Source organism: Mustela putorius, unplaced genomic scaffold, assembly GCF_011764305.1.
Source record: "Mustela putorius furo isolate JIRA1106 unplaced genomic scaffold, ASM1176430v1.1 tig00000407_pilon_pilon_pilon, whole genome shotgun sequence".
NCBI classification, from domain to species: domain Eukaryota; kingdom Metazoa; phylum Chordata; class Mammalia; order Carnivora; family Mustelidae; genus Mustela; species Mustela putorius.
In genome coordinates, this window is record NW_025421373.1 from 22,263,337 (window position 1) to 22,288,052 (window position 24,716).

The 24,716-nt window shown below is 54.4% G+C and overlaps 2 protein-coding genes across 2 annotated transcripts; one reads left to right on the top strand and one right to left on the bottom strand.

The window, feature by feature from the left end:
* The first annotated feature begins 657 nt into the window (after positions 1–657).
* Positions 658–11,807, top strand: PCYOX1L (prenylcysteine oxidase 1 like). The gene is made up of 6 exons (XM_004737869.3): positions 658–814; positions 4,617–4,823; positions 6,275–6,449; positions 7,824–8,035; positions 10,247–10,387; positions 10,864–11,807. Exons 1-6 carry the CDS (start codon positions 727–729, stop codon positions 11,523–11,525), a joined length of 1,485 nt encoding a protein of 494 aa, XP_004737926.1. The 5' UTR covers positions 658–726; the 3' UTR covers positions 11,526–11,807.
* A 5,664-nt stretch (positions 11,808–17,471) lies between these two features.
* IL17B (interleukin 17B) lies at positions 17,472–24,217 on the bottom strand. Its single transcript, XM_004737866.3, has 3 exons — positions 23,072–24,217; positions 20,580–20,869; positions 17,472–17,797 (listed from the first exon to the last, which is right to left on the bottom strand). The coding sequence occupies exons 1-3, from the start codon at positions 23,090–23,092 to the stop codon at positions 17,566–17,568; spliced, it is 543 nt and encodes a 180-aa protein (XP_004737923.1). The 5' UTR covers positions 23,093–24,217; the 3' UTR covers positions 17,472–17,565.
* Between the last annotated feature and the right edge of the window lie 499 nt (positions 24,218–24,716).

Below are 24,716 nucleotides of genomic sequence, written 5' to 3' on the forward strand. Positions count from 1 at the left end.
TTCTGAGGGTGAAAATGGGAGCTTACTCTTCCCTTCCTACCTCTCCTCCCTGAGAAGAGACTGGATGAAACCCTTCTCTTTTGGTTAAGTAGAAGGCAGAGACACAAAGTGCATGTAGAATCTGCAAGCACACGTCGGTGAAAACAGTCTCGAAAGCAGCTGGCCTTGCTTCCACGCGCGCGCAGGGGAGAGCCTCGCCCCCACGCCTGCACACGCTTGGTCAGCAATCTGCTGCGCTTGCAGATCCTGCCGGACGGTATCAAGTCTCTGATCTCACGTGACTGTCAAAACCACCCAGAAAGGGAGCGGGAGAGAAGGGAAACCGAAGCAGACACGGAGACGACCCGTTAGAGAGCTAGGAAACCGCAGGGGGTGGACTGGGACCGAGGACGCCCGCCTCTCCCGTCGATCTCCCCTCGGCGCGGCCCTGGTCCTGATGCTGAGCACCCGGAGCGCGCACACCTGCGCGGGGGCAGGACGAGCCAGCCAATGGAGAACTCGCGTCCAGGAGGCGGGACGGGGAAGCCTCGACCGACCCCGCCTGCCCGAGAGGGATGCAGCTAATGAGCGCCTCATGCTGGAGAGAGACGGCGGCTCGACCAATGAGAGGCGGAGGCCCGCCGGGCTGAAGGTGGAACAGCCAGTGGGGCGCCGGGGCGGGGCGGCGAGACCAGCGCCAACCCGCCAGCGCCGAGCGCCGGCGTGCTGTCCAGATCGCCGCCCGCCATGGCCCGCGCTGCCCGGCTCCTCGCCGCGCTGGCCGCGCTCCTGGCCGCCGCCGCCACAGGCGGAGACGCCCGGCCCAGCAAAATCGGTGCGGGAAGGACGGGGTGGGGGGCTGCGCGGGGGAGGGCTGTGAGGGAAAAGGGATCGTAGCCGGCAGCTACCGGGTGGGGGAAGGGGAAGGAAGCTGGGCGAGGGAGGGGTCTTCGGGAGAGGAACGGGCTGGAGAAGAGGCGAGGGACCGAGACTGGGCGAGGAAGGGGACCGGTGGGAGGCAAGGTGCTGATGCCGGACGGCATGGGCTTGTGGCGACGGCTGCCTGGGGCGGAAAAGAGGCTTGGGACCGAACTGGCCACTGATCTCACCAGAAGGGCCAGGAGCATTGAGCATCTGCGGTGGACCTGGCTCTTTGCCAGGTGCCCCGATGGCTGACAGAGAGGCCCGGGACTGGGTGATGTCATTCATAAAGGTTTATTGAGGGCCGTCTGTGAAGCAGGCACAGTGCTCCATAGTTCCTGTCTGGAGGCGAGACTGCACAATACAGGGAAGTCAGTGGTAAGGCTGAGAAGGTACCCCGATGGGAAGAGCACTTCGTCCATCTTCCAGGCTCCGGGAGGGCTCTGGAGGGCTTCCTAGAAGGAACATCTAAGCCAAAACCTCAGAGAGAATAGGAGAGAGAAAGCAGGAATGTCTGCTGGAGATCAATTTGCTGAATGACAGTGGAGAACTTTTAACAGCAGTCATCTTGGGTTTTATTAAAATATTTTATTTACAAAATTTTCAGATGTACAGCAGAGTTGAAAGAACTGGATACACAGTGGTCAACTGTGTACTCACCACCTAGATTCTGCCCTTAGCAAACTGCTCCTGTACTTGCATTATTACATAACTATCTTCCCCTCCCTCCATGAATTCAACTTACATCTTAATGCCTTTCAAAATAAACTGCAGGCATCAGGACATTTGCTAAATACTTCTTCCTGCATCTCATTGACGAGAGCTCCATATTTGTTTGCTCTTTCTATTGACAATTGTCAATTTTAACTCGACAGGGCTCTTAACGATATTCCAGTCCCTCACATATAAAATTCCCAGAGGCAGAGATGCTAGTCTTCTAGCATCTGTTGGGGGACAGAGTCCCCACTCCACTAAGTTGCCCTCTCTGCCCCCTTATTGGCAGGGAAACCTGTCCCTTGAAAGCACCACAGACTTATTGGGCTAGTACAGTGCTAAGGCTTCTTTGGATTACAAAACTGCAGCTCAGGCCATAAAGGGTTAAGACAGATGAGCCTGCCAGAAATCAGTTTGGGACTGAGAGTCTAGGGTTTTCAGGGGAGAGAGAATCCTGAGAGCTAGAGCAGACAGAGAAGACCTCAGGGAGAAGGTGGATTTTGGCTCCGAAGGATGGGGAAGTTAGGCACCCTCTGTCTGGAAGGGCAGGGCACTCCTTTCATCTCCCAAAAAATGGGGAACCAGGCAAGACATTTCACACTGGCCCCTGGGAAGGGGCAGGGCCTCCTCCCAGCACTCCTGTTTCCAGCAGTACATGGCTGGTTGCCTGCCAGGTCCCTGCCTACCTGGCCCAGTGGTCACCCGGGGCAGGACACTTGGCAATGCCAAGATGCTTGGTAGCTTTTCTGATTGTCCTCATCTTGGTGGTTTGGATTCTACACATGAGATTGTGGAGCTTTCCTGTGAGGATGGCTTCACCCCCAGACTGCTGCAGGGTCAAATCTGAATACCTCTGTGTGACATTGGACTCTTTACCCCCACCCCCACAGTTCCACACACCACCCTGTTCGTGCTGTTCTCTCCAGGGAGAATGTGCTTCTGCTGCCAGGCAAAGCCGATCGTCCTCCAGGGCCCTGGTCAGACGTTACTTCCCCTGCGAGGCCTGTGTCTCCATGTGCTCATGCACAATACGTTGCTTCCTCCTCAGGATTCCCAGGAACCCTGTTGTCGCACGGGTCACACGTTGTCATAGCTTGCAGTGCTCGAGTCTGTCTGCCCACTCCCTGCCTGAGCTCAGGAGGACAAAAGCCATGCTTGATTCTCTTGGGCCCTACCGTGTCTTATCATGGACCAGGGAGTGGGTGTCGGTTTGTGGGCATTGAATGCGCTGCTTCTCAATGAGGTGAGCTCTTCTGCTTCCCCAGAGCCCTGTGGGCAGCTTTGAGGCCTCATGATATTAGTTCCTCTGAAAAATGGATATCTTGGGGCTCTGTCACAGACAGGAAGGGAGCGCACTGGTTGAAAAAGGTTAAGGGCACTCTTAGAAATGGCTTTGTAAACACTGAAAAGGAGGAAGTGTTTGGGTTTTTTTTGTTTGTTTGTTTGTTTTTTGTTTTATTTTTCCAAGATGCAACAAATACTTAGCTTTACTGCCTGCCAGGGTCTGGGGGGCCTAGGGAGCTGCTCTCAGTCCTTAAATGGACCAGTGAAGGATAGTGTGCAAGAATAAGGCCCTGGGGAAGGAGCATGTGCTGGAGGAATATGTGGGAGTGACACCTGACTTGTCTTAGGTGAGTGAGGCAAGCAAAACTTTAATTGCATGCGGCGGCCCTAGAAGCAGCGAGGCAAAAGGCGACAGCGTTCCCAAAAAAAGGAAGCAACATAGGCCAAAACACAAGTGTGAGAGAGCAAAGTCATGGGCTCCACAGCCAAAGAAGTCGAGGCAAATAAGGGGGAGAGGTGGAGGTGGGGCAGGGAGTGCCCAAGTAAATGGAGGCCAGATCAAAAAGACCTTTGCCTTCTTGACAGGACCTAGGCGGTCTGTCATGGGTCCAACAGGGGTCTGGGAAGGAAAAATCAACGCCAAATTTACCTCCTTTTCTATTTAAACAGACTGCCAGATGGGAGGAAGGCTGGGTCCCAAATTGTGGGAGGTGTGGCTGTCCAGTTCAGTAGCTCCATAGCTGCCCTGCTGTCTTGGCACAGTGCTGTTATGAGTATCTAGATTAGGCTGTCTGGACAGTGGTGCCTGGTAACCCACAGAGCCCACATTGCCAGTGAAACATTTTACCAGTGACTTGGATGAGAGCACCCACAGCTTATGAACCAAGTTTACAAATAGCAGGAAAGCAGGAGGCACAGTGAAGACAGTAGATGATGAGATCCCCAAAGACATCAAAGCTGAAACTTTAGAACAAGAGTCCAAACCGGCATAGGGTGCCCTGCACAGTAGTGAGAGGCCCGTCCCAGGGTACATTCCAGTCTTGGCAAACAGCAAATGTAGAAGTGATTAAAGTGTCAGGTGGTAGGTTGCCCTAGACCAAGGGTTGGCGGACTTCTTCAGTAAAGGGCCAGGGAGTAAACACCTGAGGCTTTGCAGGCCATAGGGTCTCTGTGGCAAGTACTCTTCTCTGCCACCGTAGTGTGAAAGCAGCCATAAGTAGGCTCCAGAAGGAGGGTGTCCCAGTAGAACTCTGTTTGCAAAAACAGCTGTGGCCTAGAATTGGCCCGCAGGCTATAGTTTGCTGACCCCTGGATTAAGGAGTCCTTTCCAAACACTGATCTTGCCTAACAGTACCTGCAGTGACCAGGTTTTCACCAATTCAGAATGAAATAAAAATAGGGACAATGTAGTGAGTTTGTATAAAACTAAATGTATTCTCTTTACATGATCATCCAGAATGTTGAGATTCTTTCCTGCTAACGTGTCTTTTTCATTATAAAATGAGCGTTACAGTAGGTGACAATTTTCAGGTTGTCCTTTGCTCTCTGCAAATAGCTTTACTAAAAAACCAGCCTGCAGATTTCCTTTTTGAGAGGTGATAAGTAGATGAAATGCAGGGGCCTGGGAACCACCTCCCAGGGGGTGTCAGCGTGGGACCTGCGGCCTTACCACCCCCTGCACTGTCTCTCCCCTCTCTGCCGCCCTGGCCTGCTGACAGCCGTGGTTGGGGCCGGAATCGGGGGCTCCGCCGTAGCCCATTTCCTCCAGCAACACTTCGGGCCCCGGGTACAGATCGACGTATTTGAGAAGGGGACTGTGGGTGGCCGCCTGGCCACCATCTCCGTCAACAAGCAGCACTACGAGAGCGGGGCCGCCTCCTTCCACTCCCTGAGCCTGCACATGCAGGACTTCGTCAAGCAGCTGGGTGAGTGCGTTGCACCAAAGTCCTCTCCCCCCCACCCCACCCCCCGTGTGTCTTGCCCAGGGCTGGTGGCAACCACTGGGCTTTTCCCAGATGGCCCTGGAGGTCAGGGCCAGAGGGTCATGTAGCCCCATCTCCTCGTTTTACAGATGGAGCATCTGAGACCAGAGAGGGGAAGGAACTTGCCTGAGGTTACACAGTGAGTTAGTTGCAGAGCGGGGATTAGAACCCAAGCCAGTTTCTTTCCCTTTTGACTTGCTGCCTCTCGGTAGCCATAATTATAATGTCTTCCATGTGCTGTGTGCTTGCCAGGTACCTGGCATCCTTCCAGGTGGGATGTAGGCATTCCGGCCTCCCTACCCAGCCACCCTCCTGTAAGGCAGGTGTTAGGTCTCCTGAGGAAAGGAAGGCTCAGAGGGTTTCCACACCTTTGCTGCGGCCCCACAAGGAGTAAGAGCCGAATTCAACGCCAGCAGCAACTAGTGAAACCACAGACACCAGTCCTGTTTGACACACAAGCTCTGCTTCTCAGAAGGGACCAGGTGTACTAAAGAGAGCTAAGTGGCAAACACACACAGTTACTCATCGCAGCGTTGCTGGAGGTAGCAGAAGGTTGAAAACATCCCACCTGCCCCCGCCCCCCACTGGGATCTGAGAGTAAATACTGTTGAAGTGCACAGCAGCCAGACTGGGGAAGTCCTTCAGGCCTAGTGTAGAGCACTTGCAGAGACACAGCGTGTCAGTAGGATGCAGAGCTGCAGATAGTATGTGGGGGCGGAGGAGGAGTGACTCCTGGCTATACCCATCCTTAGGAGTGTTGGCAGAAAATCTCTGGAAGGATGCCGAAGGAATGTGGCCTCCGCAATGGGGAACTTGGTGGCTCAGGGACAGGAATGGGGGGGAAGAAACAGAAGCCTGTGACTTGGGGCAGGTCCTAGAAGCTAAGCCTCGGTTTCTACATCTTTAACTGGGGGCTGCTGTCACCTGTTCTGCCTCTTCCCAGGCTGAGAAAGGATGAAGCGAGATGCTGAAGTCCCGGTGCTCTGTAGGCTGTCGCGTGTGGACGGTTGAAAAGAGCCGGGACTCTGCCCAGATGGTCTTGGAGCTGGGGCTTGCCATCCAAGAGCCAGCAGTCAGTCCCTGGCCATTCCAGGATGACAGCTGAATTCCCTGCACTCGTGACTGAGTGCATCCCTGTTCAAAAAAACCACTGTAAACTGGTACATTACTTTAAATCTCACATCTTTATCAACTAGCCTTCTCTGGGCATGTGTTGACTGTTCCAAACAAGCAGCACAGAGGAGCAGACCGTAGTGGCTGGCTCTTCCCTTTAACGGAGCCAGTCCATTTGCATCCTTCAGGAGGACCCTAAATGTCGCTCAGGCACTGCTAGATCTCCTGGGGGTGAGGGGCGCTCTGAGAGGGACCTGAGGGGCTCCTGCCTGTCCCCTCAGGCCTGAGGCACCGGCGAGAGGTGGTGGGCAGGAGCGCCATCTTCAGCGGGGAGCACTTCGTGCTGGAGGAGACAGACTGGTACCTGCTGAACCTCTTCCGCCTCTGGTGGCACTACGGCATCAGCTTCCTGCGGCTGCAGATGTGGGTGGAGGAGGTCATGGAGAAGTTCATGAGGTACGCCAGGCGGGGCTTGCAAACGCCACCACCTACAAGGACACCCCCGGCGTGTGCGGAAGTGGAGGCAGCTGGTGGGAGAGGAGAGCGGGCAGTGGGCTGCCCCGAAGAGCAGGGCCCTGTCTGAAAGGGGTGGCTAGCACTCTGCCCTGTGGGAATGCCGATCTCCTGTGGCTAGGTCTTCCGGTTTTCTAGAAGATGCCAGAAATCCAGAGTGATGTGTGAAATCTCCTGGTTTTTCAGTATATGTAACCCATTCATCTTAGAAATAAGCCAAATGAAGCACATCTAGAGGCCTTTTACAGCGGCAGGCTGTGCCCTTCTAAGCCCAACTGACCCCCGGTTTTCCCATGTAGAACAAACTCCTTTTTCACCACTTCCCTCCTCCTTGGGCCCCAGCCTCCTCCCCGACTCCTTCATATGATGAGGACAAGTGGTCCGATGTCACTGTGTCTGCTTCTCACCGTTCGCCCACTCGCCACCTGGCACGCCAGCTCTCCCCTGAGGGGCCTCCTCGCTTCCTGGCCCAGAGGCAGACATTCAGGATGGCCTCCCGGCCTCCTTGTGCTTTGCCCCCCTTCTCGCCTCCACACCTGTGCCCTTCATGGCATCCCTACCTGTTACTTACCAGGAATCCCCCAGACGTAATGTCCTGACCCTTCTGACGTCTTTCCCCCTTGTCCATTTTACTCAAACCTACAATGCTGATTTTCTTTCATGGAGAGGAACTCCATCTGGATGTCCCGTTATGACCAGACTCAGCACGTTGACAAAGCAGCCCAGGTAGAGGCAGCATTTCAAAGACCAGTGCCTCCAGAACTCCATCAGCTAGTCAGTCCCTGAGACTGGGGCTGCTGTGGAGGGGCGAGACGGGAGCCCGCTGGGGTGCAGGGGAGCCCCGTCGGATGAGGCTGGGAGGGAGGCCAGGCTGGGCTAGCACCAAACATGACAACACTGGTGTATGAGGCCAGTCCCACCGGGTCCACCATGGCCCTAGAAGCCAGCGCAGAGCACATGCTGCTGAAGCGAGCAGTGTGACAGTGGGGGTGGACTGTGGCCCCCTGCCTGGCAGTCCCCTGTGGGTGAGAAGAGGACTGTACCCTCAGGCAGGACAGTTCAGACACCTTAATTGTCCTTTAGCAGCGCCGTGGGGAAACCAGGTCTAGTGGGGCTCCAGACAGTTTGCCCTGCCCCCCTGCACTGTCCCTATAGTTGGGGGAGGCCCACCAGCGTCAGCAGACAGGCCAAGAAACCAGCCTCCTCTCTCACCCTCCTCGTGGAAAGGCAGGGCGGCCCTGCTGGGCCGCCCAGGTGGTGGGAGCCAGGGCTGGCTGGTCAGCTGGCACACGGGCTCCAGCTCTGCGTGTCTTCCAGGATCTATAAGTACCAGGCCCATGGTTACGCTTTCTCGGGCGTGGAGGAGCTGCTGTACTCGCTGGGGGAGTCTGCCTTCGTCAACATGACCCAGCGCTCTGTGGCCGAGTCCCTGCTCCAAGTGGGCGTCACTCAGCGCTTTATCGACGATGTCGTCTCCGCTGTCCTGCGGGCCAGCTATGGCCAGTCTGCAGCAATGCCTGCCTTCGCTGGTGAGCCTCTGCCCTCGGGCTGCCTCCTGCCCTTCCCTGGCCCACAGCACCCAGGATGGGTCGCCACCCCCACCCCCACCCCCCGCCAGTGTCAACCCCACACCCACCAGGCTCAGTCCAGCTGTCTAAGCACATTCCTGCCTCAACCCTCCAGGCTGCCAGGAAATGATGTTCACCCCATTTCTCAGATGGTGGAAGCAAAGCTCAGCTCTTAGTTCCAGTGTGTTTCCACCGCTCCTGCTGGGGCTGGTTTCAGGACCTGGCCTGCTGGGGCCAGCGGGCGTGTACATAACCTGCCACCCTCCAGCTCAGGCCAGGGCCCTTCTCTCCTCCCCGCCTCCTAACGTGGAAGGTGCAAGCTCAGTCCTTGATCCGCGTCTCAACCACTCACACTTCCACCCACCAACTCCCAAGCACGCCTTCCAGCCCAGACCTCCCTTCAGGACTGCAGACTCACGTGTCCAGTGCTACCCTTACGTCTCCACTGGTGGGCCTGGTGGGTTTGCCAAGGTGGCCAAACCTGAGCTCTTGACCTTCCCCTCAAGCCCGCCTCTCTGAGAGTCTTCCACAGCTCCTTCCATTGCCCCAGCCAAAACCCGGACTGGCGCCTTCTCTGATATCCATCACATACGATATCCATCACTTACCATATCTCATCTGCAAAGGAAGGAAGGAGGGAAGGGAGGGAGGGAGGGAAAGAAAGAGGAGAGGAAGGAAAGGAAACAAAAAAGGGAAGCAAAGGAATCTGCTTTGCCTTCCACTTAGAGCCAGAATCTGACCGCTTCCCAGCACTGCTTCCTCCCTGGTCCAAGCTCAGCACCCCTCACCCAGATTACTGCAGGTCTCCTGCCAGGCCCCCCTCCCCCACCCCTCGTCCCCTTCCCCCTGCAGGCTATTCTTAACACATCAGCTGGTTGAGCCTTTTAAAACAAAGACACATCAGATCAGACCTAGGTTGACCTATGTTGTAAGGTCTATAAGGGCTCCCACTTGCCTTCAGATAAAAGCCAAGAGTCGTTCCAGTGGCCTGCAAGGCCACCATGGTCCAGGCCCCACCACCTCCCTGCTCCCTCCCCCCAGCCCAGCCACTCTGGACCCCTTTGCATGTCTCCTGCATTCCAGATGCACTCCTACCTTGGAGCTTCTGGGCAGCCATTCCTCCACCCGGAACATTCTTCCCTGAGACACAGTCATGGTAAACTCTTATTCCCTAAAATGTCTTTATGCAAATGTTCCTTTTCATTGCCGCTGTCCCATCACCCAGCTTTCAGTCCCATGGAAACCTCCTCTTACCCCCTGCAGTGCCAGTCCCCTACCCGGCGGCATCATTTACTTCTTTCGTCTCTTCCCCCTAGAATGTCAGCTTCCCAAGGGCAAGAAGCTCTGTCTCCTTTGCTCACCGACGTACCCCCAACCCTTAGAAAAGGGCCTGGACCCGTGGAGGCACTCAGCCCATTTTTGTTGAATAAATGAATGAAAAGGTGTATATTTGACAAGCATCTTCCTAGTGTCCAGGATGCTATCCCTCTCGCTGCTGGCGTGGCTGGCTCCCTTCCAGCCATGAGGTCCCGCCAGGTGTCCCCTCAGCGAGGCTCTCCTGATCACTCTTCCAGTAGCTTGTGTGTATCCTTGAAAATACAATTCATATACCACACAATTGACCCATTGGTATTTTTAAAGATTTTATCTTTAAGTAATCCCTATACCCAACAACCCAGCGCAGAGCTCGAACTCACAACCCTGAGACCACAAGTCGCACCTTCCACTGACTGCGTCAGCCAGGTGCCCCCAATTCACCGATGTAAAGTGAATTTGAGTTGTGCATCCATTATCACAATCAATTTTAGAGTATTCTCAATGCCTCCAGAATCCCACATACCTGTAGCCATCACCTCCTGGACAACCCGCCGCCTTCTAGCCCTGGGCAACCATAAATCCACTCTGCTTCTAGGGATTTGCCACTTCTGGGCAGTCTGTACAAACAGAATCTTACCATCTGTGATCTTTTATACATGGTCCTGGCACTGAGCGTGTTTTCAGTTGATAGCCTTGTGAATTTTGCTGTATTTGTGCATATGTTGTCTCTCCATGCCCGCGTTGGGGGATTCTTGGCCTGACGGGGGGAGGCCCAGCAGGTAGGATGGTGCTGGACTCTGCAGCCTCACAGCCCAGTGATTCTGAGAACCCACTGGCCACTCTCCCCCCTCCCAGGAGCCATGTCACTAGCTGGGGCCCAGGGCAGCCTGTGGTCTGTGGAGGGAGGCAACAAGCTGGTTTGCTCCGGCCTGCTGAAGCTCACCAAGGCCAACGTGATCCACGCCACAGTGACCTCTGTGACCCTGCAAAATACCGGTGAGTGAGCAGAGCAGCGTGCATGGCCACTCTGTTTCCTAGACCAGGGGTGCTTCCACCAGCCTGTCCCTAAACCCTGCTCTGGGAAAGGCCGCCGACTGGTTCCAAAAAACCGGTGGGAAGCTCCAGCACTGCCAAGTGACACCAGAGGGCACTGTCGTCCCGGTTCTAATGTCAGGGTCTCAGAAGGCTGAGACTCCCCTCCAGCCGGCCCCATTCATTTGACTTTGAGCCTCAGCCTTGCCCCAGTCCCTCCAGCGACTGAGCCGCAGAGCTAGAGCAAAAGCTCCAGACTCCTGACTCCCAGTCCAATGCTTCCTCTGCAGCCACACCAGTGTGGAAAGCCCAGGACCCAGCATCCGGAGGGTCCTGCTACACCCAAAGCCTCGTATCCTCAACTCTGGGCCCCAGGTGGACATCAATGGGTAGTGGCGAGAAGTAAATTGACTTTTGTGCTCTATTATCTCTCCTTCCAGAAGGGAAACCCTTGTACTATGTGGAGTACGAGAACGAGGTGGGCAACGGGTCTGACTTCTATGACATAGTGGTCATCGCCACGCCCCTGCACCTGGATAACAGCAGCAGCTCCATCACCTTTGAGGGCTTTGACCCACCCATCGATGCTGCCCAGGGCTCTTTCCAGCCCACCGTGGTCTCCTTGGTCCACGGCTACCTCAACTCTTCCTACTTCGGTTTCCCCGACCCCAAGCTCTTCCCCTTCGCCAGCATCCTCACCACAGACTACCCCAACTTCTTCTGCGCCCTGGACAACATCTGTCCGGTCAACATCTCGGCCAACTTCCGGCGGAAGCAGCCCCAGGAGGCCGCCGTCTGGCGTGTCCAGTCCCCCAAGCCCCTCCTCCGGTCCCAGCTGAAGACCCTCTTCCGCTCCTACTACTCGGTGCAGACCGCCGAGTGGCGGGCCCACCCCGTGTATGGCTCCCCCGGCACCCTCCCACGCTTCGCCCTCCACGACCAGCTCTTCCACCTCAATGCCCTGGAGTGGGCGGCCAGCTCGGTGGAGGTGATGGCAGTGGCTGCCAAGAACGTGGCCCTGCTGGCCTACAACCGCTGGTACCAGGACCTGGACAAGATCGACCAAAAGGACCTGATGCACAAGGTGAAAACCGAGCTGTGAGGGGTCCGGGGAGAGCCGGGGAGCGCCCGACCCCCGCGGAAGATGGTTCACCTCCACAGCAGCCCAGGCTGGGCAGGCTGCGCTGGCCACCAGGCCTCGTGTGGCAAGCCGCTGCCCCTGCCGACCTGGTCCCTGCAGCCCACTCTCTGCCTTTCTCTCTTAAGGACTTTCACAGTGTTTGCTTCTTGTTAAGGGGAGACTAAGAGAGGGAAGGAAATTCAAGCCTGTGTATTCATTTTATTTATTTTTTTTTTTAAGAAGAAATAAAAATCCATCTCTCCAGCTGCTTCTAATTTGGTTTCCTAAGGGGAAGATGGGAGTGACTGGGGAGGAAATAAGGGGCAGAGAATGCCGAGTCACATTTCTTTATTGCTTCTCATTGCCTACTCCCAAAATGTATGTGAGGCAGCACCTACAATGAAACCGGGGTGCCTGGATGGCTCAGTTGGTTGAGCAGCTGGCTCTTGTTTTCAGCTCAGGTCATGATTCAGGGTCCTGGGATCAAAGCCCTGCCTCAGGCTCTGGGCTCTGTGTTCAGCAGGGAGTCTGCGTAAGATTCTCTCTTGCCCCTCTCCCTGCTTGTTCTCTCTTTCTTTCTCTTGCCTCGTCTCTCTCGAATAACTAAATCTTTAATAAAAACCAAGACATGTACCAGATGGTTACAAATAAAGTAGAAGACCAGAAAACATAAGACATGGTAATAGCTCCTATTTCCTGTGTGCTTGCTAGATATGAGGTACCTAGTTAAATACTAGGATACTAGGTACTAGGTACCTAGACACCACCTCTCAACAAGCCTCTTAACAACACTGAGTATTAGGAGAGATGACTGTGGTAGGACCCAAGGAAGAGATGGTTACTGAGATATTCACCTCAGTGAAACTGTTAGTATACCTCTGAGCTTCCTGGCAACAAGGGGGAAAAGGGGAATACACCAGGCCATGGGGGGAAAAAAGCTTTTCCTTGGCACCTGGAAGAGTTGACCATTCTGTCTGTTATGCAAGGGTTGAAGAGTAACACAGTGGATCTTTCTTGCAAGAATACAAGTTCCCGGGGCGCCTGGGTGGCTCGGTGGATTAAGCCACTGCCTTCGGCTCAGGTCATGATCTCGGGGTCCTGGGATCGAGTCCCACATCAGACTCTGCTCGGCGGAGAGCCTGCTTCCTCCTCTCTCTCTCTCTGCCTGCCTCTCTGCCTACTTGTGATTTTTCTCTGTCAAATAAATAAATTCTTTAAAAAAAAAAATACAAGTTCCCAGATGGGGGAGGGCAGCCCTACCTTACCCACAAACATTCACCCCAGCAGAAGAAAGAATGAAAAGCTGTCAGAAGGAGTTCTGAGATGAAGCTGAGTCTGATGCCCAGCTCCCACCCAGACCTGCTAATCTGGCTCTGGGGGAGGGCCCAGAAACCATGAGGACACGACACAGCCAAACAGCACTGATACTGTGCTTTCCTAACAGGAATGGCTCCCAAGGTCATCCTGCAAACTTCCCTCTTTCTGTAAAGATGGTGACAACAGCACAGCATGAGGAAATTACTCACCCAAGGTCTCTTGGTGAGTTCAGGGGGCTTAAATCTGGAGCGTCTCCCTAAAAATAATTAAATTCAGGGGCACCTGGGTGGCTCAGTGGGTTAAAGCCTCTGCCTTCAGCTCAGGTCATGATCCCAGGGTCCTGGAATAAAGCCCCGCATTGGGCTCTCTGCTCGCCAGGGAGCCTGCTTTCCTTCCTCTCTCTCTGCCTGCCTCTGCCTGCTTGTGATCTCTCTGTCAAATAAATAAATAAAATATTTTTTAAAAATAATAATTAAATTCAGGAGTGCCTGGGTGGCTCAGTCAGTTAAGCCTCTGACTCTTGGTTTCAGCTCAGGTCTTGCTCTCAGCGTCATGGGATCTCACCCTGCCCGGGACTCTGTGCTCTATGTGCTCTGCTTGAGATTCTTTCCTCCTCCCTCTCCCTCCCCTTCTGCCCCCCCCTCCCTTGCTGGTGTGCTGGTTCCTGCACATACTCTCTCGCTCTTTTGAAAATAAATAAATTATAAATAAAATCTTTAAAAAATATTTTTTTTAAAATTCAGCGTGGACCAAAATACCCTGCACCCCCAAACTGGCCTCGAAGTTGTTTTTGCTGCTCTGGGATGACAGTGGTGGAAGTGAAGAATGCCTTTGAAGCGCACCCAGTACTTACCCGTCGGTTATTATAGGATTTACAAAGCCGGCACATCGGTGAGAATGCTTTGGCTTGCAGTAGTAAAAAAAAAAACAGCCTTACGCTGACCTAAGCAACAGAAAGGTCTTACTGGTAATGAGAGTCCAGGCACAGGGCAAGCGTCAGCTCTGTGCCGTGCCAGACCCATTTCTTCTCTCGTGGTCAAGGATGGCTGCCAACAGCACCCAGGGCAAGAGGTCTCTCAGACCCACTCTGCACCAGCGGGGGGGCCCGGCTGACCAAATTAGAATTCGAGGTGACCAAGCAAACACCCCGCGTGCTGATTGGCTTACTGCTCTGCTACACGGCTCGTCAGCTCGGCAGGACACGGGAAGAAATGAAGTCCATTGGCTTAGAACAGTCAAGTCCCTCTCCCGGAGCAGAGTGGGGTCTCATCCAAACTACCAATCTGGAGAAGTGGAAAGGGTGTTAGAGAGACCAACCACATGCAGGATGGGGCTGTGCCCTCGCCCTCTCCTCAAGGCCAGTGGAATCAATATGTAACGACATCCGTTCATGGTTTGTGTTTAAAATGAAGATGCCGCGGGCTGTCATGTTGTCTTTGATGAGCGTTGGTATTGGGCCAGAGAGAGCCAAGGCCAATTTCAAACTGGTCCCTGATAACCATCCCTCCCTTGCATTCCTAAGGCTGTGCGTACAGAAGAGGCAAACGAGGACAGTTCCACCTGATCCCCAGTCCTCAGCGGGGGCTTTGTTTGGCTCCACGCCCCAGCCTCAATGCCGTAGAGCAGGCTCGTCCTTCAGGAACTTCCTTTGTCTGGGTAGACAGGCCTAAACAGCTCAGAACCAACGCGGGCCAAAATGCCCACACTTCTTGCTGGACCGCTTCCCCAAGCCCCCACCTGGGAGCTGGATCTCACCCCCTCTGTGCCTGCAAGGAAAATCCAGAGATTCCTGAAGACAGCAGAAGGGAGCATGGGGACGGGCAGGAAACCTTGGCCCCAGGGCCCAGCCTAGCCTTCTCAGACCAGGACAGGAAGCCCCAAGGACCCACTGCCCTCCGGGAGAAGAGAAAGCAGTTACTGGGACATAGAGAGAGCCCTATAATCTGCCAAACAAGGAAGGAAGGAGGCCACCCTCGTCCACAATAGTCATGGAGTGGTGTGGTGGACATTTAAAACTCTTCGCAGGGACTCCACTCTCAGAGCAGGTGACCTGAGTGAAACTTCAACACTTGGAGGTAGGGGAGGTTGTGGAGGGTAGAGTTGGGGACGACTAAGGATTGGCAGGGGCAGAGAGGAATGCCTTTAGCTCTTGATCCACCTTTGAAGGAGCAACAGAAGCTGGGGCAGATCTTGAGCTCCCCCTAGAGGCCTCCATGCATGAGTGCATGCATGCATTCATTCACCAAGCCCTGCAGCCGGTTTAGCACTGGACCCAGAGCTAGTGCTGGAGATGCCTCGCTGAAGGAGGCAGATACGGCTCCTATTCTCATGGAAGGGCCAGTTTCTCGCCAGGCAGTGCAAAACATAAAACACACATAGACTCAAACCAAAGGAGGTTCCTGGGCACAATATAGACCCAGTGCTTTCCCTGGACCTCCAAAGGTCCTGAGCAATTTGCTGCTACCCTTTAGACCAGGGGGGCTGAGAAGGACCAGCTGTTAGTCCAGGCTCACGAGGCCAAGTTCCTAAGCTGCAGAATGGTAACATTGGAAAAGACCCCAAAGATCCTAAATCCCATCTGCTCATTTCACAGACGAGAATACTGAAGCCCAGACAGAGGAAAAGGCAGCATCCGTATAAAACTAACCAGCGTTTATTGAGGATGTCTGTGTGTCTGATGGCCTGGTAGGAGTAGGACAGTCTGTTCCGCCAAGATGAGGAGTTTCCCGGCCCAATCCCTATGCCCCAGGGAACCCAGGGTATCCCAGGACTAGAGCCACTTTCCTGCAGCTTAGCTCTTCCCACGCCCTCACCCCACAGCCAGGCTTGAAGGCTATGTCCTAAGGCCCAGAGAGCAGGCTGTGGGGGCCTCAGCGATGAACCACCCCGGGGAGGAGGAACGGCTGCTGAGGGCATCAGCCCGGGGTTGGCACATGAAGTCTATTTTCCATGTGTCTGGAACCAGGCCAAAGCTTCCTGGGGTAATTTTAACCAGTATCCACTCTAGAACAATACCAAAAAAGGTAAGTTGCTTACCACCCCAGGCAGGCGCATACCTAATCATTGCCCTTTCATGAATTCGACTCTGAAAGCATTCAGAGCGAAAACTGCAGGTAGAGGAGCCAAGCAAAGTATCCTCATGTTGGCTGTTGGCCCTCTTATTGAAATTACCCCTGAAGTGCCAGCTATTCTTACCCTCAGAAAATAGCCTCAGCCCCTCAGCTGTCTTGGGGGTAGGGAAGGTATTTTTAGACCCTAGAACAGCTGATTTAGGCTTGCTGTGGGGACTAAGAGGTCGGGGGAGGATTGAATTGCAAGGAGCTAATGGGGGGAGCAGGGAGTTATCCAGGGGGCAGGAACAAACAGGGGCTTTACAACAAGTCAGTCCAGTGCCTTTTTGATCAGCAGAGTGTCTTGATCTAAGCCAATGGTTCTCACCTGAGAGTTGATGGGGGGAGGGGATGGGCAAGACGGTGGTGGGCATTAAGGAAAGCTCTTGTTATGATGGGCACTGGGTGTGTATGAAAGTGATGGATCACGAAATTCTACTCCTGACGCCAATATTGCACTGTATGTTAACTAGAATTTAAATAAAAAAAAAAAAAAAAAAAACAGTGGTTCTCAAAGTGTAACAAACAATATCAGTGTCATCTGGGAATCACTGCATTGGAAATGCCAAATTTCTGGGGCGCCTGGTGGCTCCGTCGGTGAAGCATCTGCCTTCTGCCCAGGTCATGATCTTGGAGTCCTAGGAACAAACCTCACCAAGTTGGGGTGGGGAGTGGTTCCTGCTCAGCAGGGAGTCTGCTTCTCCTTCTCCCACTGCCCTTCCAGGCCACTCGTGCTCTCTCTCTCTCTCAAATAAATAAATAAAATCTTTTAAAAAAAAACGAAAGAAAGAAAGAGCCAAGTTTCAGCTCCCACCTGGAAAATACTGAGAGCCACAGCATGTGGGGCCTAGCACTCTGTGTTTTAAGGAGCCCTTCAAATGATTCTGGTGCTAGCTAAGGTTTGAGAAGCACTGAGATCAGCAAACCATCTAGCCAGATCTCCTTTCTTCCTGGAGGAAAGAATGATCTACACTGGTGCTTCTCGATTCTCCCTTTGCTCAAAGCGAGTGAGCCCAGCTGGGAAAAATGCCATGTCCACGTGGAAGTTTCAGGGGGTGGCTGGCCCAGGTGAAAAACCCCCACTCTTCAGCAACCCAGAGGCTCTGCTCTTTTCTGGGTCTAAGGCTGTCCTGCAGAGAATCTTGGAGCTGAAAGAGACCTTAGAGGTCACTTAGTCCAACCAGACCTGAAATTTGCTGCACAGTATCCACAGAGCCTCAGCATTAGCTGGGCCCTACCAGAAACTGGGAGCCCGCTGCTTCCTAAGAGCTTGTTTGCAATTGTCCTTGACTGACTTGGGGAGAGCTAGGGCTTACTCACTCCTATATAGGTTTAGACCAATGTAGAAATGAATGTGATAATTTTAAAATAACCCATCTCAGTGCTGTAGAACTCTGGATGATGGGATATCCTCCTTCACATTGGTCTAAAGTCTACCACCCCGCAGCCTCCCATCCCCACCCTGGTTTCAACTTCGGAGCCATAAGGAGCAAATCCAAGATCTTGCTTAATGAAAGACAGTGTTTACTGCTCACAGGCCTCACTTGGAGTGGAAGCACCAGGAGGGCGGTCTCTGGCTCCCCGCAGCCTCCGGTTCAGAAGATGCAGGTGCAGCCCACGGCGATGGTCTCCATGACCGCACGCTGGCGGCACGGCCCAGTGCGGGGCGGCAGCGGGCAGAGGCGGCGGCGCACGGGCACCTGGCTGAACACGGGCACGCTCACCATGCTGCGGTCCTCCTGCATGGTGAAGGGGTTCACGCAGCCCAGGCACAGGCATTGCGCCTCCGGCAGGTCTGCGGGAATGCGGCTCGGGTCATGGTTGATGCTGCAGGAAGGCAGGAGAGAGCCCCGAGTGGCAGGTGTTCAGGACAGGGCACCCATCCCCCACACCCCTACCTTTCCTAACCCGGGTGTTGATCCCTGCAGCAAGACTGTGCTCTGCTGGAGGATGGGCAGTGATTAACTCTGGGTTCCGGGTGAGAAAACTGAAGATCTTGGAAGGCAAGCCAGCCCCAAGGTTATCCAGACTCAAGGGCACCAGTCAGTCACCCAGTTCCCTTCTCTCATCCCCAAGTTGCCCATCTCTGCACTAGATTGTACTGTGGGATCACAAGGAAGCTAAAGCTTTCTGTGTCTCATGCCTCCTCCCCATCATGTTTTTATATTCTTGGGAAATTTCATCCACAGGAAATGATATAGGAACATATTGATGTCTAATCCTCTCCAGAAGAGGAGTCAGGAGGCCCGGGTTCTATGCTGACTGCATTTCTCTTCATTCAAGACCTACTTTCAGGGGCGCCTGGGTGGCTCAGTGGTTTGGGCTGCTGCCTTCGGCTCGGGTCATGATCTCAGGGTCCTGGGATCGAGCCCCGCATCGGGCTCTGTGCTCTGCAGGAAGCCTGCTTCCCTCTTTCTCTCTCTCTCTCTCTCTGCCTGCCTCTCTGCCTACTTGTGATCTCTGTCTGTCAAATAAATAAATAAAATCTTAAAAAAAAAAAAAAAAAGACCTACTTTCACACACCCACCACGTGAGTGACTCTGTCCTAGACATGAGGTGTTCACTGATGGACAACACACCGCTTCCCTCGTAGAGCTGACAGTATGGGGGCTTGCTTTGTGACCACGCCTTCCTTGTGCCTCAGCTTTCTCATCTGCTAAATGGGTGAGAGGGAGTCTGTGGACCTGGAACATCTGTAGCACCCAGGAGCTTATTAGAAATGCAAAATCTCGGGGCATCTGGGTGGCTCAGTGGGTTGAGCCTCTGCCTTCGGCCCAGGTCGTGATCTCAGGGTCCTGGGACCGAGCCCCATATCGGGCTCTCTGCTTGGTGGGTAAACTGCTTCCCCCTCCTTCTGTCTGCCTCTCTGCCTCTCTCTCTGTCTCTGTCCAATAAATAAAAAAAGAAATGCAAAATCTCAGGGCGCCTGGGTGGCTCAGTGGTTGAGTGTCTGCCTTTGGCTCAGGTCATGATCCCAGAGTCCTGGGATCGAGCCTCACGTTGGGCTCCTGCTCAGCAGAGAGTCTGCTTCTCCCTCTCCCTCTGCCTGCCGCTCCCCCTGCTTGTGCTCTCTCTGTGCCAAATAAATAAATTAAATCTTGAAAAAAAATACAAAATCTCATCTCTATCACAGATCTCCTGAGTCAGAACCTGCATTTTTATAAGCTCCCCCTACCCCGCAAAAAAATCAAGGGCACAGTAAAGTTTGAAGCCCAGCTTTGCAGGATTTTAATGGACCTTCCCGATTGCCATATTCCAGATATGGTAGCCACTAGCCACATGTGGCTACTTAAATTTAACTCAATCAAAATTAGTCAACTATACTTAAATAAAATAAATGAAATAAGCAAAATGAGTTCCTCAGTTGCAGTAGCTACATCTCAAGTGCTCCACAGTTACATGAAGCTAGTGCCTACCATATTAGATTGTCCACCATCACAGAAAGTTCTATTGAACATGCCCTTCTTGGGTCTCGGGACCTAAGGTGTGCAGCTAAAAAATATTTGGCCCTGGGGGCACCTGGATGGCTCAGTTGGTTAAGCATCAGACTCTTGGTTTTGGCTCAGGTCATGATCTCAGGGTTGTGAGATCGAGCCCCACGTTAGGCTCCACAGCAGAGTCTGCTTGAGTGTCTCTTCCCTCTCCCTCAGTCCCTCTCCCTGCTCATGCACACACACTCTCTGTCTCAAATAAATCTTTAAAAAAAATATATATATATATATTTGGCCTGATTTGTGAGTGAGGACCCTTACAGGTTAGTCTATTTCTTCATTATTCACTCAACACACGTACATTTGGCCCCTTCTACATGCCAGGGTCTGGGCTTAGAAGGAGAGCTACAGCCAAGGTGAGATACCGGCCCCATCATGCAGGCATAGCAGGTCTTAACTCACAAACCTAACCACACACCCTAATCACGAGAAGATATATAAAATATTGTTTTCTGGGCCTCTTCCTTGTTGAGTGGGCCACGAGCATCCTTACATGACTCTGATGGAGGCCCTGGGAAGATGCCAGGCGGACATGACACCCAGGCAGACACAGCAACTCAGTGCCGCCTGCAAGACCTGTAACTGGGAGGAAGTGAGAACCTGGCCGGTGCCTTAGCAGGGACATGAACCATGATCCCTGGGCTCTGCCTCCATAGCTCATTTAATAACAAGCCTATAAAACCTATGAGGTGCGACTCTTCACTATGGGAAAGAAACTGAGGGTCAATGGATGGGAGTTGGTGGGGGATGGGGTAGCCGGGTGATAGGCATTAAGGACGGCCGGTGATGTCTCGAGCCCTGGGTGTTACGTGCAGCCGATGAATCACTGAGCGCTACCTCTGAAATGAATGATGAACTATATGTTGGCTAATTGTATTTCGATTTTTTGAAATGGAAAAAAAAACCCAATACCTATGACTATAAACCCGTATCACCACCACTTGCACTGAGGAACCTGGAGCTCAGAGAGGCTAAGCTTGCCCTAAGCCACGCAGCCAGTGAGAAGCAGAGCTGGGATTCAAACCAGGCATTCAGGTCTCTGAATCCAAGGTCTGCGTGCAACAGTGATGGGGACAGTGGGGTGTACAGTTCGCCCCCAGTTGCCCAGCCCGGCCTACCTGTAGCCCCAGGGTGACAGGCTCCTCTTGTTGGACAGCCACAGCTGCAGGTTGACCTCACACTTCCTTCTGGCCGGCTCAGAGCTGTTCCTCAGCTGGGCCACCATCTCCCTGAGGTTCCTCTCGTATTCCTCCATGCGGGCATATGGCTTCGCCTGGGACACCAGGTCCAGTGGCACCTGGTGAGGCCCTGGAGCCAGGGTTCCAGGCCGCCCTGGCCCCTTCCTCTTGCCTTTGGGGTTCCTGGGCTGGCCCAGTCCCAGGAAGATGGAGAGGGTGAGAAGGAGCAGCTGGGGAAGAAGGCCACATGTCAAAGGTGGGAGATCCAGGTGTCACTCTGGGCCAAGACTCAAGGCCCAGGAAGGAGAGAGCGAAGAGAGGCTCTGTGGGGACCACCCTCTCCTGCCATGCCTGGCCTGGTCCCGCCAGGCCATGACACGTGTACCACACACGTGTGTATGTACCACAGTCATCAGTAACTCCTGCCTGTAGTACCTCTTAAACATCTCCCCACACTCCCACTTCTCTGTCTGGGCAACTATCCTCACTTCCCTCAAAAGCCTCCTGCCTGGGCTCCCCACATCCTCCCTGGCTCCTTCAATCCAGTCTCCATACCATGGCCAAGGATAGATGTTTGAAAGGCAAATGTGATCATGTCACCCTCCAGCTTAACCGTTCACCCTCAGGGTAACGACACCCCGACTCTGCCCCACGGTCTGACCGCTGCTGAGCTCTGCCTCCTCAGATTGCCCCCGACCTCCTCTCACACCTGTGCTCTGGTCTTCTCTGGCCTTCTCTGAAACCCTTTTTCCCACCATGCTCCTTCCTGCCACAGGGACTTTGCACCAGCTTCTACCTGCAGAGTCCTGCCTCCCCTCACCTTCTAAATACTCCTACCCCTTGTGTCTCAGCCCAGTGTCATGCCCTTAGGGATGCCTCAGTAAACTTTCTTGGGCTCCCAACACCACACGCACCTTGTGTGACTATAGATTTACAGTTTGTGTGTGGGTATGGCTCTTTTATACGTCCAGACTTCGTGTGGGCAGATATTGCAGCAGTTTCCACATAGTGGCTCACCGCCATGACTGGGTCAGTGAACGGCTATCCCCACCCCAGCCCGTCTGTAGCTCCCAGTCTGGGACCGGGAGCACACAGTGGACAAGGAACAATCCCCTAATCTCTTGGGGCTTGTTTTGATGACAAGGAGGCGGGCTGCTTGTGGCTAGAGGTCAGGGCCACCTGCTTCATCTGGTGGCAATGGATTGGCCCTGCAAGGCCTTTCTGGGGAGCAGGCACGTAGGTGAGGTTTGAAGCATGAGAGTGAGGCAGATGTGGGCAGAGGGAGTCTAAATATCTCGGGGCGGGGCCGTGTAAAAGGAGGTTTGAGTCAGTGAAGAGCTGTGCTCGGGACACCACGAGGCTGAAATAGAGGGTGCAGAGGAAGGAAGGGGATGAAGGTGGGGAGACAGGCGGGTCCCGGCTGAGGCTCCTTGTGGGGCGCCATGACCCCTATGCTCCCCTCCTTTGTGCCCAACCCTCTGCCTGCAGCCCACCATCCACACCTCACCCACCTGCATCCAACATCACCGACCATCGTCCCCCTCTTCCCACAGAACTGGAATTGTCAGGAAAGGCTCTGGCTTGCTCGAGAGAAGCCCCGGGGGGCCTGACAGAAGCCAGACTCCTCAGCAGGCCCGGGAGACAAGGACCAGAACTTGAATGGGGCTCGGTGCTCGCCAGAAAGGAGGAACTTTCCAGAGGGTTTCATCTGGTCTCTGAATCTAAGCAGGCTCCTACCTGCCCTGAGTCACTCACGTCACCACCTGCAGGGCCCACACCTGAACTACCCAGGCTCCCCAGCAAGTCTGGACCCTGGGAAACAAGTTTCAGCAGAGCCCCTTCTGGCAGCACGCTGCCTGGTGCCAGAGACTCAGGGCGCTAAATTCTTCCCTTTTGGTCCTGGATTCCAGTGCAGAAAATTGTCTCCTTAACCGCTGACTTTCTCATCTGAGCGTCTTACGTGGCGTTCTGAAACTCTGGCTCTCCACTCAGAGAAACCGCCCCCCCCCCCCACCGAACAAAATCAAAGTCTGCCTTCCTGGGAGCCAGAAACAAAAAGGACTTGCCCAAGGTCACACAGCAGGGGATCTCAGGACCCCAGCGGGGGTGGGGGGGGCAGGACACAGACACCCTTTGGAAAAACCCCCGATAACAGAGCTGGCCAGGGTCTCCCCTGACGGCTTTGGCCTGAAAGGGCCTCACTGTGAATGAGCTGAGCCCAGGTCAGGAGCCGGAGCTGTTGGCCATGGCTGCGGGCTCTGAGACCAGTCTCTGTTTCTTTCTCACCCTGGGGGAGACGGCAGAGAGAGAAGTTGCCTCCGCAGATTCCAAGCCAAACAGAGGCGGCCATTAATCAATAGGAAAGAAGTTAACGAAACAGTCAGGCCCTAAAGTGGGGTGGGGGTGGGGTGGGGTGGGGAAGCGCCACGTACCAGGCTGTGCGGCCAGTCCATCCCCGCGAGGCTGGTCTGCAGCTGCCGCCGGCCTGGAACCCCAGGTGCCTCCGCCAAGAGAATGGCAGCAGCAGGATGGAGTGAAGCAATTATAGCTCGTCAGGGGGCTGCTGGGGGTGGCTGGGTGGGCTCGTCATCAGCTGGGAGCCTCGGGCCCCCAGCTGGCTGGGCCTGGCGCAGGGGCAGGCAGCGGCGAGGGGCATGGGGGCGGGCCAGGAGCCGGGCCGAGGTGCCCAGGGGCTGTTGACTGAGGGGACAATGCCCTGTGTGTCTGGCGGGGCTCTGGCGGGTGGCACCTCCGCCTGTGGCCTGCGGCTAGCCACCCGGCCAGCACCCACAGGGCCAGCTAAGACAATCAGCTTCGTTTGCTTTGGGGATGGCGAGGGGGTGAGGGCGGAGGAGGGACGGGCTGTCCGTTGGTCAGGAGAGCAAATGTTCTCGAGTGTGCCGGCCAGGAGCGGGACATAAGCCCCATCTCCCAGGAAAATAGCCTCAGGCACCCTGGGCTCAGCCAGCCTCAGGTGAGTTTCGTGGCACCCCCCACCTTGGGGGTTGGAGTCCCACCCACTTAGTTCGCGGGCAGGGAAACTGAGGCCAGAGCAAGGAAGGAACCTGTCTGGGATGATGCAATGGGTTAGAGATGACAGAACTGGGATTCATACCTGGTCCCGGTGCAGGGCTCTATCCCCCACCCCATGCTGTTTGTCTTGGGATATTTTCTGCAGGGTTCCGGCCTGCCGCGGACATGTTTCTGAATGGGTGCTCTCACGCAGGCCGAGTTGCAGATCGTGGGGACTTCTGGCTGATTGTTCGGGCCTTCCCAACGTAGTGCTCCCCACCCCGTGGAGAGGGTCTTCACCCCAGGGGCCTGTGCCTGTGTGGCTGTCTGTGACTTTGACTCTTCTCGGTTTCCTTCTCTGGAAAATGGGAGTCATGCCCAGGAATCAACAGTGGCCTGGCCCCTTTCTTCCTGAAATGTCTCCGAGTCTCCCTTTCCACCTCTCTAGAATGGTAGGGTCATCGTAGTGGCCACTGCTCGGGGCTGTTAAAAGGGGTAAAGGAAATACGCCGTGTTGAACAGCTGCCACGCTACCTGGCATGTAGTAAGTGCTCAGTAAATACTTAGCTGTTAATGATGAAAACGATGATGATGAAATAATCATAAAATTGTTACTATAAACCTTAGCTGTTCTAATTAGCATCGGTTCTCACTGCTCAGCCAACTCTCCTTCCTTACCCCTCGGGCCTACCCTCCTAAGAGAGCTCTGGGCTTCTCAGGCTCTGGCCACAATGTGGTGAGCTCGGGTGACCCCAAGGTCTACAAGGCCTGGAATCCCATGCTGAACTGACCAGCCCCGCGGGTGGAGGTCTCTCACCTCAATCGAACAGCCCAGCCCTACGACAGGAGCGAGCCGGTCCACCCAGGGAGGCAGACGGGGGTTGGGAGGGAGCACACAGAGGACGGGGAAGGACACCGTGAGCAAACATCTAGGACGGCCCCGTCCTGCTGAGGGCCACTCCTGGCCATTTACAGGAATCGGCTGAGGAGGAGAACACAGAGTGCGACGAGCTCCCGAATGTCACAAGATTAATCTGTCCGGGGCAGGTTTCCACAGCATAACTG

Coding starts and splice junctions, on each gene's coding strand:
- PCYOX1L (XM_004737869.3), top strand. CDS start 727: ATGGCCCGCGCTGCCCGGCTCCTCGCCGCGCTGGCCGCGCTCCTGGCC. Junction 815..4,616: donor CGCCCGGCCCAGCAAAATCG/GTGCGGGAAGGA, acceptor GCCTGCTGACAG/CCGTGGTTGGGGCCGGAATC. Junction 4,824..6,274: donor GGACTTCGTCAAGCAGCTGG/GTGAGTGCGTTG, acceptor CTGTCCCCTCAG/GCCTGAGGCACCGGCGAGAG.
- IL17B (XM_004737866.3), bottom strand. CDS start 23,092: ATGGACTGGCCGCACAGCCTG. Junction 20,870..23,071: donor TGGACTGGCCGCACAGCCTG/GTACGTGGCGCT, acceptor CTTCTTCCCCAG/CTGCTCCTTCTCACCCTCTC. Junction 17,798..20,579: donor CTGTCACCCTGGGGCTACAG/GTAGGCCGGGCT, acceptor GCCTTCCTGCAG/CATCAACCATGACCCGAGCC.